Source organism: Xyrauchen texanus, chromosome 37 (genome assembly GCF_025860055.1).
Source record: "Xyrauchen texanus isolate HMW12.3.18 chromosome 37, RBS_HiC_50CHRs, whole genome shotgun sequence".
NCBI classification, from domain to species: Eukaryota; Metazoa; Chordata; class Actinopteri; order Cypriniformes; family Catostomidae; genus Xyrauchen; species Xyrauchen texanus.
Window position 1 is genome coordinate 30,973,482 of NC_068312.1, and position 20,976 is coordinate 30,994,457.

Here is a 20,976-nt window from a genome sequence, read left to right on the forward strand (position 1 = left end):
CACAGCTTAATTTGAAGTCACTTTATACACAGAGACATTATTTTGGCTTTATATGAAAAATGGAAGTGACAGACAAAGAGAGACTACAGCCATTACAACCTGAGGGAGAGACAGAGGGTGGTATCCGTGGCAACAGGATCTCTCCTCTCTGCCATAAGTCAGTACTCTGAGTTAATATGGTCTCTGAGCCATCAGTGTTCTCCACATGCTGCTGAATGCATTCATACAATCAATACTGTGTCCTGCTTTATTCAGCTCATCTACACCAACATCCAGTCAGTGTATCCAGCACAATCTGTTCAATATTTCACCAAATAAACTAATAAGTTCAGGAAAATCTGAACTGCTATTGAATAGTTCCGCCACAGGACCACATCATTATCGCAGTTCACAAAAATGTTTATCTGCAAACTACCTATTTTTCCCTCCTGAAGAACATTTCAAGCACGTAAACAATAACAAGGAATTCGAACTCAAGTTAACACGTTAGAATTTACCCAATCTTAATCCTGGAATTCCACAATGTCATAAAGACTTTGGTGCCATTAAGTCTCACATCTGGCCAATAAACTAACAAAGAGACTTGTCTAGATCCCATATGACTTGAAAACTTCTCTGCAAAGAGGCCCTAAGTTCAAAGGTCAAAGATATAAAAGACAGAACAAACACTCTTGGAGTTCCCAGGAGAATCGGGACACACAATATTCTGTCCTCCGATATAAACCAGTTTGCTACACTTAGACTCATCAGATCACGTGACATTGTGATCATTTTTCAGCAAACAGCATCATAAAAAGGACATTTCTTAATCCAGAAACATCTCACACAAAGACACAGTACTTAGCTGAATCAATCCTATAAAAGATACAAGACCGCATGGACCCACATACAATACCTAGTCTTGCTAGGTAATTCTGACAATTACTTTGAACTGTGGTAAATTGTATAACTGACAAATGAATGATTATAGCCTGATGTACCTCTTTAAAATGTGTGTAATGTTTTATCCATATTGTAAACCAAGGAATTAACCAGTATGATTTGTAACCAGGGATTTTCATGTTTTGTTACCTACATGTATAATATCCATGACAAAATGTAATGTTTAGTATGTAAATGCCCTTAGATTGGTGAATTAATCATAATTCACTTATTAAAACTAATTCCTTACATTCCTTACACAAATTGTGAGTAGATACAACGAGACGTTGTATTACGAATTTAATGGTGGAGAAATTATTCAGACAAATAATCTAGTTATATGTCATTTATCTAATTTATAATGGTTGTCGAATGTGACTATTTCCATTATACATTTCATTACCTAATAATGTACAGTAAGGACAGTTTAATGTAGTTCATAGCTCACATATTTCAAGACCCTAAATTCCCTTACATATATTGGTGTTAGAAGATGGGCACATTAACGGTTCCCGTTTAAATACATCAGTACCAAATACCCTTACATATAATGCTGTGAGAATGAGGGCACGTTAACGGTTCCCTTCTAAATGTTGAATACCAAATATCCTACACAAGATTACTATCAAAGAACAAATTTCAAATCAGCAGTAAAACCTGACAACACTGTTATTGTAAATTGTGCTTTTTTACCTCAGATTATGCTAAAAAACATAGCTAATGCGGTCATGTGCATTCTCGAGTTGATTGACAGACGATGTCTGTATCTAAAAGTTGATTGGCTCAATTACTTGTAAGGCTGAACTTGCTTTCTACATCTGTTGACCATTGGGCATTCCAATTTCTCCCATTCATTTTAATAGAAGTGACCCATCTCTGTTAAATAGTCTCTGGTTAAAATCAATGAAGCCATTCAAAGAAGCTGTCTGCGTGACCAGCGGGCATGATAAGGATTTCTTTTTTTAATGACTAAAATACTTTTCTTGTCTCTTTCTTCTGGATAAATGCATCTGCTAAATGACCAAATGTAAAATTAAATGGTAAGTGGAGCTTAGTAATCATGTTAATGTTACTATGAATGAAGCCCCTAGTAATGTAGTTTTTAAAGAGGGTGCGTTCTATTCAGAAGTAATCATCCCTACGCACTTCGAAGACTTTACCATTCACTTTAAGAGCTCTGAAAGGCTAAAAGGTGTCGGGCTCATAAATAAGGGTTATTTAAAACTCTCTTCAAAGTGCCCTTAGATGGGTGATTAATCTTATTTGGAATGCACAACTAGCAGAAAATATTGAAGAAACAAAAACTATCACATCCTTAAACTGTTTTGAAATCTATAGTCTATACTTCCTATTTTTTATTTAAAATCTTACCTCCACAAGTTACATTTCCCTAGAAGTCTGCAGTAGACAGAGAGTGGTCAGCAAGTTAATTCTAAGTAATTCTTTCACTATTTTCCCTAGGGCTGTCATGATTATGAAATTTGACTGAAAATTAATTGTCTGTTTTATGGCTGCGACGATTAATTTTCTCATTAAGGGCTTTCACGTTTAATTGTCAAAGAAACTGTCATATTTTTAAAGTTATCTTCATACACCTTAAGAAGTCATTTTTACATATTTAATTTACATTTACATTTATGCATTTGGCAGATGCTTTTATCCAAAGTGACTTACAGAGCCCTTATTACAGGGACAATCCCCCTGGAGCAACCTGGATTTAAATGCCTTGCTCAAGGACACAATGGTGGTGGCTGTGGGGATCAAACCAGCAACCTTCTGATTTACAGTTATGTGCTTTAGCCCACTACGCCACCACAACTCCAGATTAAACTCCAGATTAAAAGTATTTTGCTGATTCTGTCTTACACTGTTTAAATAAATAGTTGTAGTAAAAAAGGTTTAAACTGCTGGATGGTGTGACCTAGATGTTGTGTTTCAGCAGTATAACCATACAGTTCTGCACTTTTTATTGTGGAGTGAGGATCGCCCTCAGACTGCCAAGTGTTCAGGTTACATCGAAGAGTGTCATTCTGCGTTCAGGATGCACATAAGCGGTTTAGTGCCGCTCTGTTTTGGAGCCTTTCTTATTTCTTAGTTTGATAGTTTTGTGCAAAATATGTTTGTTATGTTATAGATAGTTATTTAGCCAATTTATTTGTTGAATATCTGTTAGATGTTAAAATGCTGCACTTAGCATCTGTATATCCCTCTGAAACGCTAATCAGGGTCACGTGAACATAACGCAACCTAATTACACCCCATTTCCTTAACGACTAGTTCAGACCTACCGACTAGTCGATTATGAAAATGAGTAGTTTTGCACATCCCTACCTGTAACACAGCACAGCACTTATAAATCTCATTCCTCAGGTGGTTTTCCAAACCTGATTAAGGTAAGTGAACAGGCCATACCCCCCAGACCCACATCCTTTTTCTCTGTCTCTTTCCTTTTCTCTTTAGGAAGTCAAAGTGTCGATTGACAGAATCAATTATTGAGTAAGCTTGGGCACGGTGGGATACTTCCTCCCTCAGCCACACAGTGGGGATCAGAGGGGCGAACAGCTGCGGCTTCCCTACCGGCCGAGCAGCACGGCAGCCCACGTGCTTCATTAAGCCCCTGTCCTTCCCTCATCGACCATCGACATCTACCTGTCCATATGACCCCATCAGGAACCGAAACACCACATGATGACATCACTTGAAGAGCTCCTTCTCATGTGCGTCACTAACGGAGAAAGAAAGACCTGCCTCCGTAACTCCTCGACATCGACTGCCTACACACACACCATAACAAACATGTTCTCCCCCTAATGACTCCATCTGCAAGTTTCCCAATCCATCAAATGACTGCATTTCTCTCCAAACACATCTCAGTCCCTCCTCCTCAGTGCCCCATCAGCCTGAGCTCAAATCACACGTCGCGCAGCACTTCAAACAAAGCCCTCTTAAATTACAGCTCTCATATACAGGTTGTCACACATGAATCGTGAACATGCTGTTCTGCAAACTGGTGTGACCTTTGGTTATGCCATAGACTACTATGTTTGTGTGTGCATATGAGGTGGGTGTGATTTTGTTCACAAATTCACTATTCATTATGGCTTCATTTATAATCAATAGATACAATTCTAAATGTAAAAAATAAATGAAAGGGGTAATATTAATGTTATTGCACAGCAACCACTTTTTCCACAGCAAAAAAAAGGGTAAATGAAAGCTGTTGAGTAAATCTTGGCTGGGATTTATTAATAAAAAATCCACTATAAATACACTAATGATACAACACAAATCTAAAGCAAATCTATGTTAACAAGTTTAAGATTCTATAATCCTTTTCAAAAGCCAATGATTCCAAAAATATTTCTTTGACAACAACAAAATGAAGTTATGAGATGTAAGTTATTTGAGTCCACAATAAGATATGTAGTGAGTCCACAGTGAGGATTTACTGATTTGATTACATTCCATTAGGTATCATGTAAATAAATCTAATTAAGGAAAGTTGACTATTTGCAAGAAACAAGACTCATGAGCAATACTAACCATTGTCGATTTATAGCAATATTCTGGGTTCAGTGCAAGTTATTCTAAATTGACAGCATTTGTGGCATAATGTTCATTGCCACCAAAATAAATCTTATATCTTAAATAAATACATTTTATTTGTCGTTTTTGCAGTGGACTATCAAAATATCCATGATTACAAGGTTGCATCATCAAAATGGATAAAACTTTAAACAGAAAAGTATATTGCAAGTATCTGTAACTCAGATGTGTGCTTCTTTTACAGAAAAGTAGAAATTCATATTTGTAGTAATCAAAATTATGCCACAAATGCTGTCGATTAAACTTCACCTAAATCTGTAATATTCCTTAAATGCACTTTTTATTTAGCGATTGAGCTTACTAAAATGTGTGTCATTAGATTTGTTTCAACTAACAAGTATTTTTTATTTATTTGTGTCCATTTTGTATTTGTGGTTATCAACATTATGCAACAAATGCTGTTGACTTAGCTTAATTTGTAATAAAACAAATGTAAGTAATTTCAGAACATAAAAATCAAGATACATATTTAATATCATCAAAAGGCTGAAAATATAAAATATACTTTTTTAGCTATTTCACACAGCCCTTTTAGAAACTGTTTACCACTGGCATCAAATCCAAATGATGAGTCTACAAAATACATTTAATTACACGGTTGATCTCTCCTTATAGCACACTTGAATATTAGTTCCATAGGGACGTGTTTTTACCTTTCCCTATGGGACAGATTGCAGTTGCATTTGTTTTCGGCAATACCACGTCATTACAGCACCATTAGCAGGGCCTCCATCTTTTCAGCCCCCCAAAGCTCTCAGCCTAAGAGCGAGGGATGTGTGACCATATGCTTCAAATCCACCTTAACTGATCACAGACACTGACACCTACATTATGTCGTAAGTGACCTATTAGGTACACGAGAAAGCCAAGACCAGATAGATGCTATAATTGAATTTAACATGCACACACACTGAGTCACGCTCTCGCAAATGAAAGGGGTAATGCACAATAGCATATCAATCAGCATGGATGAGGACATTTCCACGATATCACAGGCCTCAAATGCTCTCCCTACTTTACTAAGCTAATGTACAGCTTGTAACATTAAGCACATTGGGTTCTTAAAACAAGAATCAGTATGCAAAAAACTACAAACAAACTTTTTGTCATATGATCATCAGATGGGCGAGCTCTAATCCCTCCTATTCAACACAAATAAAGGATTTCTGCCAATTGAGAGCAGGGTTAAATATATGCTGACAAGTTATTGAATGTCTCTACGTTTAAATTGACGCCTCTGTATAAGGCTCATATTGGATCACACTTTTCAGCCCTCGCCTGCATAGTGTGAGAAGTTTCTCTTTTTAGCATGCATAATCATTAGGCATTTATAAAAATTTAAAAAAAGGAAGAATCATTAGACGTTTCAGCAATAGATGACATTAACTGATTTAGATCCATTTCCATCAGAGCTAATTTAAGCCTCTTAATAAATAAATAATTAGACTCTTTCCAAGTATGTGATAAGAGATGGCAAGATTTCTCACATCAAAGTAGCATTAATCTTATTTTATTCAATCAGAATGTCCCCATAAGCACATACTGTGCTTTGCCTGACTATGGTTAGTCTAACTTACTATCTTACTTAGTCTATCTTACTTCTGTTAACATAACGTTAAGGATACATTTAAAAAAAAAAAAAAAAAAAAGATTTAGACTACCTGTGACAACACACTGGACTACAAAGTAATTTATTTTTCTTTATTATTTACAGTTAGTCACTGAGTAAATCAATTGTATGTTGCATTACAAAACGAGCCACATTAATTCACTTTGAAGTCTATAATCAATTACACACGGCCAAATACCTCCTGCGGGGAATATGTTGTTGTGTGTGCATACCTCTGCCTTCTGCTGACAAACTAATCAACGACAGTTTACATGTGTCTTCATCATCAGTAATCAGTCTGACAGATTATTAATTAACCCAAGAAGTTCACACAATGAGCTTACAAGAGTGATTCTTGTAACAAAACATAAACATCTTAATAAACAGAAGATACAATACTGTAAATACAATAATCTGTGATGCTAAAAAAAAACTCTATGCATCTTTTCACACTATGCCTAACACATGTCTTTTAAACCTGAGTCAAGCAACATTTCACATCAAGTAATTTTCAAAGGTAGTTAGCACCCCATTTTACCCTGGGTTTTTAAGCACTGGCAAAATTTCCACAGACAGACAAGGAGTTACTAAAACAAATCGCAAGCTATACTTATCCAAAAAATGTTGGACATTATCCCTGGGTTTACATGCGTATGTACATTTTAAGATATCAAATCCATTATTAGTACTGATGTCCGATTCTTGAACAAATCGATATTTTGAGCGGATTCTCTAAAGTTTGGAACTGAATCAAACTTTAATTCCGAGTTAATGACGCAAGATTCACAGCTGAAGTACTTGTACTGGCTATGCACGCAGCATGTCAAACTGTATAAATCAAAAATAACTGAAAATGCTGGTCCCATTAACTCTTGAAGTTTGCCGATGATTGACACGGACTTGCTATGTTTATAGACATTAATGGCATAAGCTGAATGAAAAATGTATCCTACAAATGTTTGTTTGTGTGTTAAATATACATATATATATATATATATATATATATATATATATATATATATATATATATATATATATATATATGTATGTATATTTGCAAATGAAGGTCTTGAGAATTAAGTAGGCATTGTTACTCAGCAACATGTAAAATGGCTAGAAATAGCATTTTAGATTAGCGTAAAGCTAATAATATATACCGAAGGATTCTATCTATTTCTTCTGCTCCAAACTTACTTCAAACGTACTTTGTTGTCACGAATCCCGCTCCCTCGCTCCGCCCCCCTGAGCTTCCACGCTCGTTCCGCCCCCTCGAGCTCCCACGCTCGTTCCGGCCCCTCGAGGTTGCACGCTCTTTTTGCTCGCTCAAGCCCTCACGCCCACTTTGCTCCTACTCGCTCACATGCTCGTAGGCAATCTCCCTTCCTCGAGTTTCTCACGCGTTTCCAATCCCCCAGAACATTATGACCACCTGCACTCGCGTCATCTGCACTCCTGCACATTAGTTTCACCTGCACTCGTCTCATCACCTGTCATGGTTTACACCTGCACTCGCCCCTATATATATCACTACCCTTTCGTCTCACGGTGGTTGGTTATTGTATTTAGTTTCCCGTGTCTTTGCCCCCGCTAGTCTCGTCTAGTTTTGACCTCCTCTCGTTCACCTCTTAGCTTGCCAGCTCCCCTTGTTCCCCTGTCTTTTGCTCCCTCTAGTCCCGTCTCGCTGATTCTGATTACCCCGGCTTTGACCCCCTACGCTCTCGTTGACCACTCTCTCCTGGATTTGCCCCTTCACCCTATCTTGATTCCCCGGCTTCGATTTAACGCTCACCCTGACCATTCTTCACTGGATTTACCCTGTTTTTGTACTGTTGCCTGCTTTGTTGGAATAAAGCAGTTTTCTCCGACATTGTGACTGTCTCGTCTTGTGTTTGTGTATGCGGGTTACAGAATAACCAACCTCACCGAAGACAGTCACAATGCATCACGCGGAGAATTCGCGCAGCTCACTAGAGCGGAGGTTTTCAGCGCACTCTGCCCCAGGATCTACCGGTGGGAGTCATGATCGCGCGCTCACAGCCCAGGGCCAGCAGGTACGTGTGATTTTTGATTTTTGTCACCCTGCGTCACCTGTGTCTGCCCCTGAGCCCGTTTATGCTTCCCATGCATATTTGAGCGCCATGAACTCTCCACCCCCGGAGAGGTTTTTTGGCTCTTCGGACGCTGACCAAGGGGTTTTTATGCGAGGCAGCGGTTGTGTAACTCATAACCCCACCCTTGACATTAAGGAGCCAGCGGCCCGACTCTTGGGGTTGCGTCAGGGGAGTCAACCCTTGGAGGTTTTTGTTATGGATTTTTGTGCCCTGGCGTACCAGGTGAATTTTGATGAGGTGGCTCTGAAATACATTTTTCAATGTGGACTGAATGAGCCAACCTCATCCTTCATGCCAGGTGGTCGCTGCTCTCTCAACCTGGCTCAGTTTATTGACCTCGCCCTACTGTACGCTGGTTCCTCGTTTACTGTGGGGGAGGCAGAGACTGAACCTCTAGAGCCTCTCGAGTCTTCCACAACCTTTTTCCCCGAGCCTCTCACGGCTCTACTCCCAGAGACTCCAGAGCTTCCTAGGGCTCCGCCTCTCGAGCCTCCTACTGCTCCGCCTCCCGAGCCTCCCACGGCTCCACCTCCCGAGCCCCTCACGGCTCTGCTCCCAAAGACTCCAGAGCTTTCTATGGCTCCGCCTTTCGGGCCTCCTATGGCTCTACCCCCCGAGACTACAGAGCCTGCCAGGTCGTCACCTCGGGGACCTCCCACAGCGCCACCTCCATTGGCTCCACCTCCTGATCCTTCCAGGCCTTCCCCCCTAAAGCCTCCGTCGGCTCCACCTCCAGAGCCTTTCAGGCCTTCGCCCCTAAAGCCTCCTTCGGCTCCACCTCCAGAGCCTTCCAGAACCCCACCTCCAGAGCCGCCTACAGTGCCGCCTCTGACGGCACCGCCTTTCATGGCTCAGCCCGGACTTCCTGACCGCCTCCCTGTCCTGTGGCCTCTTCCCTGGCCTCCTGACCCTGTTCCTGTCCGGTGGTCACCTTCCAGACCCCCGGACCCAGTCCCTGTCCTCCAGTCGCCTTCCAGACCCCCTGACCCAGTCTCTGCCCTACGGCTGCCCCCTAGATCTCCCGACCCGCCTGTCCGCTATGTTCCCCCAGACCTTGCCTTGATACTGCCCATTGACCCCATGGACTGTCTCATTTCCCTCTGTGCCCCTTGGACTGCCCTCAATTTTGTTTGTGTGTTTTGTGGGTTGTCTGTTCAGGGTTTTTTGTTTGTTGGGTTCGTCCAGCACCACTTCCTCGCAACCGAGCACGGCCGTCAGGAGCCGTCCGCTTTAGAGGGGGAGTACTGTCACGAACCCCGCTCCTCGCTCCGCCCCGAAGCTTCCACGCTCGTTCCGCCCTCGAGCTCCCACGCTCGTTCTGGCCCCTCGAGCTCGCGACGCTCTTTTTGCTCGCTCAAGCCCTCACGCCCACTTTGCTCCTACTGGCTCACATGCTCGTAGGGCAATCTCCCTTCCTCGAAGTTTCTCACGCGTTTCCAATCCCCCAGAACATTATGACCACCTGCACTCGCGTCATCTGCACTCCTGCACATTAGTTTCACCTGCACTCGTCTCATCACCTGTCATGGTTTACACCTGCACTCGCCCCTATATATATCACTACCCTTTCATCTCACGGTGGTTGGTTATTGTATTTAGTTTCCCGTGTCTTTGCCCCCGCTAGTCTCGTCTAGTTTTGACCTCCTCTCGTTCACCTCTTAGCTTGCCAGCTCCCCTTGTTCCCCTGTCTTTTGCTCCCTCTAGTCCCGTCTCGCTGATTCTGATTACCCCGGCTTTGACCCCCTACGCTCTCGTTGACCACTCTCTCCTGGATTTGCCCCTTTACCCTATCTTGATTCCCCGGCTTCGATTTAACGCTCACCCTGACCATTCTTCACTGGATTTGCCCTGTTTTTGTACTGTTGCCTGCTTTGTTGGAATAAAGCAGTTTTCTCCGACATTGTGACTGTCTCGTCTTGTGTTTGTGTGTGCAGGTTACATTTGTCTGCTCGTATGAATGTAACACATCATAAGAAAGTGATTCACCACTGTTCAAATGAACATTGGCTCGCATCATTTATATGTAGAAATGTTTTCCTTCTGAAAGGACTAAATATTAAATGAAACAAATGACAATAAAATGCAAAAGTAATCTCTTCAGTAATCAAAATACTTTTGAAAGTAACTGTATTCTAATTGCCAATGATTTAAATTGTAACTGTAGTGAAATATAGTAACTTAAATTTTGTATTTTAAATACATAATCCCGTTACATATATTCCGTTACTCCCCAACCTTGTTCATTTGCACATTCCTGCGAAGTCCACGAGACCGTAGGATGACCCATTTGACATTATATTGTTCAGAAGAGTGCTAAAAAGCGCCCCTTTGCTCTCTCAATGCACCCTACGGCTGACCCTGCATCAGTGCTCCACAGTGGTCTTTTTTCCAATAGTCCCTGCATGCTGGAGGAAAAATCATGGTGGAAGAGGCAATGTCAATTGATTTCAATAATCGTTTTTTCCTGATTGTCAATGACGGATCACTTGCTTTTCTAAAGAAATGTGGCTGTTTATTATATAATGATTTTTACAATCTATGGCGTTGTGTGAGTCATATGTTCTTTCTATAGATTTGATCGTGGTCTAAGCACCTGCCTGTAACCATTCATGTGTCTGAATCTGTTTATGTGTTATTTAGATATTTAATAGATGTGGGTTTTGTTGTTGTTAAATTTGCACATTGTTTTTGGGAGAGTCTTGATTAGGTAATATGTCTAATGCTTTATTGTCAGTGTGTTGCTTGGAATTATTAAATAAAAACAAATATCCAAGAATTAGTTTAGAGTGTGATCCTTTACCATAACAATCAATTTCATGACATTTCAAATCATAATTTGAAAAGAAAAATAATAACACTGCATGTATAGGAAAACGTCTCAGTTTCTCTCGTAACCTCCATTCCCTGATGGAGGGAATGAGACATTGTGTCGATGTAGTGACACTAGGGGTTGCTCTTGAGAGCCCCGAAACACCTCAATATTTGAGAAAAGGCAAGTCTGAGAATTGGCAAGTGGAATTTGCATGCCACTCCCGGACATACGGGTATAAAAGGAGAAGGAATGCCCACTCTAATTCAGGTTTTGTGCTGAGGATCCGAGACAAGGTCCCGGCCATTTTAGTGGCTAGCACAGCATTGTGGCAAGAGGGACACAACTTCTCGTTCATTCCGTCAGGGAACAGAGGTTTCGATAGTAACCGATATGTTCCCCTTCTGTCACTCACTCAACGTCGTGTTGATGGAGTGACACTAGGGGTCCGCACAAACGCCACAACAGCTGAACTGTGTTATGTGAACTGCCGATGCAGGTGCAAGCAAGCTGCTGCGTAACCTCCCCCAATGCCCCAAAATACGTCATGTAGTTCCCCACATCCCTGAGGGGGGAAGCAACGTAATGAGCACGCGCCAGCCACAGCCTTTTCTCTCTATGTTTTCTCTCCACAGAGTATTAGATTTGGCTGGGAACACAGGACGAAACCGGCTCAGCACAGAGATTGTAAAATCTCGCAAAGGTATTGGGTGTTGCCCAGCCCGTTGCTCTGCAGATGTCTTCCATCCTTGTGGTCAGTGCCAACAAGGATGCCACATTCCTTGTAGAGTGTGCTCGAACCAGCAAGGTGAGATGGCAAACACAACACAAAAGGAAACATAAGATTTACCTTACAGCCATCCAGTGGTCTGGTACCAGCTCCGTAACAGACACCACTCTCCCTGAGTCGTCCATCTCATGGGCGCTTTGGAGCCTTCCGGATTCTCTTGCCAAGCCGTGAGGCGGGGGGCGTCAAATTCCTGTGGGGGGCTCTATGCTGGGGCATCATCTCGACCAGATTCAGCCACAGGTGGAGTTTGGTCGTCGAGCACAACTCCTGCAGCACATCGGGATCAGGACTACCCATGTGCAGCTCTTTCAGTGCCATGGCCTGGTGTACTTGCAGAAGGGCCATGGCATGCAGGGCAGAGGCGGCCTGGCCAGCAGCACTGTAGGATTTGGTTGCCAGAGACGACATAGTCCTACAGGCCCTGGCGGGGAGTGGTGGACGATCTAACCAGGTGGAGGTGTTCTGCGGGCACAGGTGCACTGCGAATGCCTTATCCACCTGAGGGACCTCCGTGTACCCATGGGCCGCACTGCCTTCAAGGGTAGTGAGAGTGGACGAACCCGGAAGTCGGTTTCAGGCAGCAAATTGTGCCCTCCATTAATTCATCAGTTCGTCATGCAATTCCAGGAAAAAAGGGACCGGGGGGGGGCATGGCCGGGGAGGGATCCAGTCCAACCCGATACTCACAGCAGCCCAGGCAAGCATAGCAGTCAGCTCTGCGTCTGCCTCAGACTGGGTGGGCAGACATGAAGGTGGAAGCCCAGTCGAGAGTTCTTGGCATCTGACATCACCAGTGTGCCCTCCGATGCAGCAATCAAGAAGTCATCCTGCACACGCGCCCCAAAAGAGATGTTAAGCTGGCCATGAGGTGAGCTGGTCTCATCTCAGAACTCAATGGGGCAAACGAGCGTGCTGGGGAATGGGATGTCCGCTGAGATTTACCCGGAAAGACCACACCCATTGAACTCCCCAAATCACCTCCAGCGCCAGCTGGGCTGGCCTCGTACCCATAGATAGAAGGCGCAGAGCGGGGGGCAGCTGGAGTGACCGCAACGTTGCCGTGGTCATATTCTCGCAATGAGAACATGAACCATCCACAAACGCAACATCAGTGTGATCACTGCCCAGATACATGAGGCAGCGCCTGTGGCCGTTGGAGGCGAAGAGATAACGACCGCATCCAGGAATCACACAAAGACGTAAAGGCATCTTTATAAAGATGCTTCTTTAAAAAGACATTCACGTCAGTGTGTTTGCCCTTAAAAAGGAAATATACTCTTTTAGCAGAAATACATTCTCTTTGTAGCGCTGTCGAAGCGCACAGGGGCGTAATCTGCACTAGGCATGCAGAAGGAGAGGAAGCCGCTGGAATGCACCATATATCCAACAGCATATGCTTCTTCGAGTGAATAGAAAAGCAGTAGTATTCAGCTCACTGATACACAACTGCTCGGCTACGAAGAACAAATCTGATTGAGAGTGGGCATTCCTTCTCCTTTTATACCAGTCTGTCCGGTGGAGTGGCATGCAAATTCCACTTGCCAATTCCCATTGGCCTTTTCTCAAAGATCGAGGTGCTTAAGGGCTCTCAAGAGCGACCCCTAGTCTCACTGCAGCGACACAAGGTCAAGTGAGTGACAGAAGGGGAAACATAATGTATAGTATTGGGTTCTAGTCTACCTTAGTCGAGTCCAAGTCAAATCCGAGTCTTTAAACAATCCAGTCCGGGTTGAGTCTGAGTTCAAAAGGGGCCGAGTTGGACTCAAGTCCGAGACCATAACAGGCCGAGTCCGGGTCAAGTTCAAGTCCAAATGAGTTTGTTCATGAATCTGAATTCAAATTGTAACCATAAACTTAACATCAATATTTTAAGCTTAATTTAGCCTTCACAACTAAGAAAAAACAATTGTCAATATAAATGTAACATAAACACCTCTGTTGCATTTCATATATATATACAGTATATTATGATTAGTATCCTGCTGAACAAACTTCAAAGTGGTTTAATAAAACCATATGCTTTAGGTGTATGAAGATAAAACTGTCCTTCAACACGCTTCTCATTGCATTCTGTTGACATTTCAGTTATTTGTTTCTTTTTCCCCTCCACTCAAACATATACTGCGTTAGTCATAATAACCAATGTTATGTTTTGAATTTTTAAATGTTTTTATTTTTACTTCATTTTCAATTTGCCCTTTCATTTTAGTTTAGTTTTATCCAAAATGATCCCTATCTAAAGAAATAATAGTCTAAACTGAGATTTCTTTCTTAGTCTCAATCTGCTGACTCGTTTGGGAAAATAATGAGTCAACACAGTAGTTTTTAGCACTTGCTGAGAAGTTAATGTCACGATTTGACTAAAAATGCTACATCCAAAAACATTGGAAAAGCCAACTGCAAATATTAGTGCCAACACTAGCGCCATCATTGATTTTTTAATGGGAATGACAACGAGGCTGTGAGGGATAGACTTAGTCTCATCAATGGGCTTTACTGCAGTTTAAAGTGTTTTTGGATAAAATATCTGTCCAAGAAAATTCAGTATACAAAGAACTCCAGACAACATGAGTTGTGGAAAATCAGATGTGATCTAGGAGCTTTATACAGCTTTATACTGTTGATGAGATGATAAGTCTATCCCTCACAGCCTTGTTGTCAAATCACATTAAAATCAAAGATGGCGCTAGCATGAATAAGGTCTAAAACCCGGATGCGTCTGTGTGTTGTTGTTTTAAAAAATAAGAGGGATAATAAAAATTTATTTAGTACTACCTTGAAGAAGCTATTTGACAACAGATACTCACATATATTCCACAAGACAAAATAGTAACTGAATTTAAATATATTGTTCTGTTCAAAAGGTTAAATTCCCTTGGTCCTTAAAAGATTAGTTCATCCAAAAATGAAACTTTTATAATTGTTTTTTCACCCGTGTTGTTATAACCCCATATGACTTTACTTCTGTCTCAACTACTGTACATTCTTTGGTTTTCCAGCATCTTCTGCACATTTCGGTTCTCCCCAACAGTAGCTATATGATTTTGACAGCTTTTGACACTTAGGACAATTGATAGACTCATCCACAACTTTTACAAAATGTGCAAACATTCATTGATGCTCAAGACAAGAAAGCAACACAAGAACCTAGGGGGTGCAAACTTTTGAACAGGATGATTTGTGTAAATTACAGTATTATGTTTAATGTAACTTTTGAAGGGCAGTATTACATAAAATATATAATCTTTTATCTCTTATATTTGTATACATTCTAAAATGGGTGTGAAAACTTATAGGCCTAAAACAGGATCACAAAATGAAACACGTATGACAATAAACACCCTTATTATTATAACTTAATTGAATAAAAGGTAATCAGCAATACGTATTCACATATGTCTTAATTTGAATATTTAAGTGTGAATACCTTGTCACTGTTATTAGAATTACGTATAGAGATGTCATTACGTAACGACTTAAAAGAACTGATTAATACATGTTTTAACCGGTTCATTAAAACAAACTGTCCAAAAGAATCGGTTAGCAGAAATTAATCAGACTTCCTATTACTAATAATTAATTACTAGCCCAGGGTAAAGTATAAACAGTGTAAAACATGGAACAAGATAACCCAGGATTGCATTCATACATGGTTATAAGGTCATGGTTAAAAGACCATAGGTTAGCCATTTCAAATTAGAAAAGGCCATACATTTGAAGTCAGAAGTTTACATACACTTAGGTTCAAGTCATTAATACTAATCTTTAACCACTCCACAGATTTAATATTAGCCAACTATAGTTTTGGCAAGTCGTTTTTCCAACCACTGTTTAGAAACAGATTGTTTTACTTGGATCGACTATATCACAATTCCAGTGAGTCAGAATTTACATACACTAAGTTAAAGGGTTAGTTCACCCAAAAATTATAATTAACCCATAATTTAATCACCCTCAAGCCATCCTAGTTGTATATGACTTTCTTCTTTCAGCCAAACACAATCAGAGTTATATTACAAAAAACATCCTTGCTCTTCCAAGCTTTATAATCAGAATGAATGGTACCTTAGATTTTGAAGCTCAAAAAAGCGCATCCATCCATCAGAAAATTAATCCATACTGCCCCAGGGGGTTAATAAAGGCCTTCTGAAGTGAAGCGTTTTTGTAAGAAAAATATCCATATTTATAACTTTATAAACTATATTCACTGGCTTCCAGTAACAGCTGTCCACGAGTTCACGAGAGAGTCGAATTCTGCCATAAGATGTAGGCATAGTGTAAGCTCTGGTGAGAAGTGACGAACGCGGAAGAGGAGAGAATAGAGGAAGCCAGCGAACGTGTGGATAGCTGTTACCAGAAGCCAGTGAGTATAGTAATATATATATATATATATATAATTATAGTATAGTAGTATAGAAAATTTGTGGGCAGAACTGAAAAAGTGTGTGCGAGCAATGAGGCCTACAAATTTTACTCAATTACAGCAGTTCTGTCTGGTGGAATGGGCCAAAATTCCAGATACCCAAAATGATTGACCAAAGTTAAACAATTTAAAGGCAATGCTAACAAATACTAATGAAGTGTATGTAAACTTCTGAACCACTGGGAATGTGATGAAAGAAATAAAAGCTGAAATAAATAATTATCTCTACTATTATTCTCCTGCTTTTTTACGTGGCAAACTCGTAAATTCGCCCCTCTGTGACGCTTTCTGCAACTCTTGACATGTGGAGGGCAATGCCGCGCTTGAGGCTGGCGTTTAACGGTGTGTTGACGTCTCGACTCTACTCATGTGAAATGCGCTTTACAAAGTTATTATTATTTGCCTTTTCTATTGTGGTCTTGTCTGATAAAATCAATGCTTTTATTGAAACTCACTATTATAAGACTATTATTGTTGTCTTTTTGGATGAAAAATAATGCTCAGACTGAAGAAAAATTATAGATCTGCTTTGTTCTTTTAATGCTTAAAAATTATAAAGTCTTTTGGTAGATTTCAGTCATGAACGACTCAAAATGATTCACTGACTCACTCATAGCACATAAGATGCTCATTTGTCGCCACCTAGTGATAATTCCAGAAGGGGTCACTGAACTAATCAGTTAATAAAATTGAACAAATTTGTGAAACAGAAGCAAGCCTCATCAAAATACTCTTTTATTTTGCAGCTAATTCCACAAAATTGTACACTAGAATAAACTTGAATCACTAAAATAGCTGGAATTGGTGCTTTTAGCTTATTCTTTAAAAAAATTATCCTCAGAAAAAAAATGTGTGGCCCAGTGATTGTCTTAACTTTTTCACCCATCATGAGTTTGTATCCTCGTCATATGTTGTGGCATTGCAAGAAACAAATCTACAAATTAGAAAAGAAGCACATTTGTTGTTTTTTCATTACCCATTTAGCGCTCCTACCACCTGTGACCTTTTTTTTTTTTTGGATAGCCGAATTTAAAATATTACCAGTAAACATGCTACTAAGATGGACAGAAAACATGGACAAGTTTTTGAAAAGGAAAAATATTGATGATGGTCAGCTTATGTGGGATAGTGGTGTGCTGTAGAATTGTTTAGTCATATAAAGTGTGCCGTGGCGGAAACATTTTGGGAAACACTGTCCTAAATGACCTAAGACATGGAATGTTTTCTACGATTAAATGTCAGGAATTGTGAAAAACTTTGTTTAAACTTCTAACTTCAACTGCATATTGCCCTGTTCTGATTCCAAAAAACCTAGTGCATTGTCCCTGTCCATGGTCCTGAAATGTGTTAATATGTCTAATGAATTATGCTGTGTAATATAGAAGAAGTGTATTTGATAAGTTTAAAAAAACAGCAAAATCCATGAACTTTCACTATATATTATATGTAACAACAACTTTTGTAAGTTTGGTTCAATAAATGAAATTTTTTTGAGGGGATTGGAAGAAAATGTATGACAGTCTGAACAAGAGCAAACCATTTATTGCTTCGGATTAGAAGAAAACTCTTGCTATTGTATGCACATTTGACAACAGTGTTTCATGCTGTCAACACTGTGTGTGTGTGTGTGTGTGTGTGTGTGTGTGTGCGTGCGTGCGTGCGTGCGTGCGTGTGTGTGTGTGTGTGTGTGTGTGTGTGTGTGTGTGTGTGTGTGTGTGTGTGTGTGTGTGTGTGTGTGAGGGGTAGGGCGTGTTTTACCGTTCTGGAAAAAAGGATATGGCCACTCTGTTATCTTCTTTGCATACTTCCTAATGATGTTGTCCTCCCCGAAAATGAATAGCGATCTGTTGACGGTTAAGCAGTTCTGTCGGACTGGGATTGGGTTGTACAGGGCCATGGTTCTGGCTCGCTGCGCTTTGGTCTGTTTGAAAGCTGGTGAAATACCACCTGTGGATACCGCCGGAGCCTCTCGGTTCCGACTGCGCTCCGATCCCCCATCCCCGGCTCCCAACAGACCGGGAACATCGTCTCCGAACCGAGCCATTCTGTATGGGGAAAAATCAGATAAATCTTAGCACGTGTAAACAAGGCTGAGTTTATTTCAGCACAGTCAACAGCTGCAAAAAAAAAAAAAAAAAAAAAGTAAATGCAATCACATCCACGTGGTGAATCAAAAATAACCATCCAAAACTGCAAGAGTTTATCGTAACCTCACAGGTTCGGCGTTTTTTCCATTTTTGCCACAAGATACTTAGACGACGACTGCGTCATCCTCCAAAAAGCGCAACACGTACCTTATTCCAAACAGAAAGCGCCAAGACACCAAAAGTGACATTACCTGAAAGTAAAATGGGGAATAAAACGGTTTATAATCCGAATGTCCAGTCGTACATCCCATTAAGATGTTCTTTTTAACATGAGGAGAGCAAATACTTTTCTGAAGAAAAGTATAAATCAGCACTGTCCATGTTCTTGAATTAAAGCGCTATGTTAAAACTAAAAAGCCATCGTTTTTTTATCCCTCGGGGTCTTTTTTTTCAGTCTTCCGTCACTCTTCCATCTCATTTATGTTTTTTTATTTTTTTAATGTGTTCTTTTTTAATCTTGCAGCGCACTAACCACAGCGCTCAACAAGCTCCATCTTCACTGTGTGTGCGGAGAGGCGCGAATGTTGTTTGTTTAAGCTTGGCACGCGCACCTGGCCACCCCTCACCGAAGCGCGAACGTGTTTAAGCTCTCTCTCTCTCTCTCTCTCTCTCTCTCACACACACACTTCCGGTGTGGTTGTTGGGGGTGAATGTGCGGAGTGATTTTGAGAGCGCTTTTGTTGAGGTTTTTTTTTTTCACATTGTTTCTTTCTTTATTTATTTATTTTATTTATTCTTTCCTTTTTCTTTTTTCTTCTCTCTTTTCCCCTCGCTAGGTAAATAGGTTTATCTGTGTGTGTGCGTGGTTGGTAGCCGCTGGCATGGCGACTGCCAACACGCAGGGCACGTCTAACCTGTCCCTCAGGAATGGCTGCAGGTGTGTACCTGAGCCCGGGGTGACCGTGGAGGAACTGCTGTTGATTATCGGGGATAAACTAGGGTTCGATAATATCGTCTCGGCTTCGAGAATGAACAAAGCGGTGGTTGTGTTTTTAAAAGCTGAAGCACTTATTAATGAGTTGACTGTGAGTGGATTATGGGTGAAAGAGACGTTTGTACCGGTAACCCCGCTATCCACTCCTGCAACTAAAGTTATAGTCTCTAATGCACCTCCGTTCGTTTCAAATGAAGCCATTGTTAAAGAACTGCTAAGATTCTGTAAGATTGCGAGCCCTATTAAAGCGGTACCTCTGGGATGTAAAGACGCCGCTTTAAAGCACGTGCTTTCCTTTAGGCGTATGGTTTACATGTTTCTTAGCTCTCCGGAGAGAACACTGGAGGCTTCTTTCCGTGTAACTCACGGAGAGAGCTCTTTCATGGTTTATGCTAGTTCGGAGAGTCTGAGATGCTTTGAGTGTGGAGACTTGGGCCATAAACGATTTTCATGTCCGAAAAAAACGAAGTGCGCGTTTCTACATCTCGCGCAGACGATAATAACATCGAACACCATGTAAACATCGTAGAAACTCCGAGACATGAAGAACAAGATAATGGTGCTACAGAGGAAGTGGAGGGACAGCAAGAGGTGAGTGACTCTAATGTTATTAATGCTGGATGGGTGGAACAACCTGGAGGTAGTCATCTACCTGATAAAGATGTGAGTGCTAGTGTTGACAACAATGTGAGAGATGCTGAAGATAAAGGTATGAACAGTGATGTTGTACAGGTAGCTGGCTCTCAGGAGAAAATGGATGATGGTTTGGAGTGTTTATCACAGTACACTGACAATGGAATGAAAGATGATGAGTGGCCTGAGATGACTAAAGAGGCTGAGAAGGATTTGTATAGTGTTGAACAAATCAATTCCTTTTTAGATCAAACAAAAGGTAAAACAGGGGTTGAGATAAGTGATTATTTTCCGGATACGGAAAAGTTTATTGTTTCAGCAATGAGGGCTAGGAAGGTCAGCAGCTATGAGGAACTTACTCAGCAAAAAAGATACCGCCTTAAAAAGCATGCAACAAACCTAGGTAAAAAGCTAGGAAAGCGAGGGAAAATCTAGATAATCACTATGACTGAAAACTTTTCCTTACTTTTGTTTTCTTTTTCTTTTCTCTTTTCTCTATGCAGACTCTGAGGGTGGGATCTCTTAATGTTAATGGGATGAGGGATGGGAAAAGAATGAACTACTTTCAGAAATGATTGGATTGAAAGGCTTGAATGTTATTTTCTTGCAAGAAACTCATAGCACTTGCAATAATGAAGTTGACTGGGGTCTATGGTGGAAGGGAGACTATATTCTTAGTCATGGTACTAATTTGAGTGCTGGTGTAGCTATACTTTTTTCTCCTACATCTAATGTCAAAATTGTATCAAAACAAGAAGTAGTACCAGGAAGGTTTTTAATTGTTAAGGCTGAAATCAGTCATCTAAAATTTCTTTTTGTAAATATTTACGCTTCTAATATTGAGCGGAAAGAAAGTTACTCTTTAATAAATTAGAATGCGTAATTAAAGAAGAAAGTGATGATTGTTTTATTGTTGTAGGAGGGACTGGAACTGCACTCTAGATTTTGTTCTAGATAGAAACGGAGAAGAACCACACGCACAGTCGGCCTCCT

The 20,976-nt window shown here is 40.8% G+C and overlaps 1 protein-coding gene across 1 annotated transcript in view; it reads right to left on the minus strand.

Annotated features, from left to right (window-relative positions):
• LOC127630869 (voltage-dependent R-type calcium channel subunit alpha-1E) overlaps window positions 1–20,976 on the minus strand; it is a 165,098-nt gene that overhangs the window by 112,231 nt on the left and 31,891 nt on the right. The window contains exon 2 of the mRNA XM_052108708.1: window positions 18,048–18,314. Coding sequence (XP_051964668.1) covers window positions 18,048–18,314 — 267 coding nt within the window. The remainder of the gene's footprint in view (window positions 1–18,047; window positions 18,315–20,976) is intronic.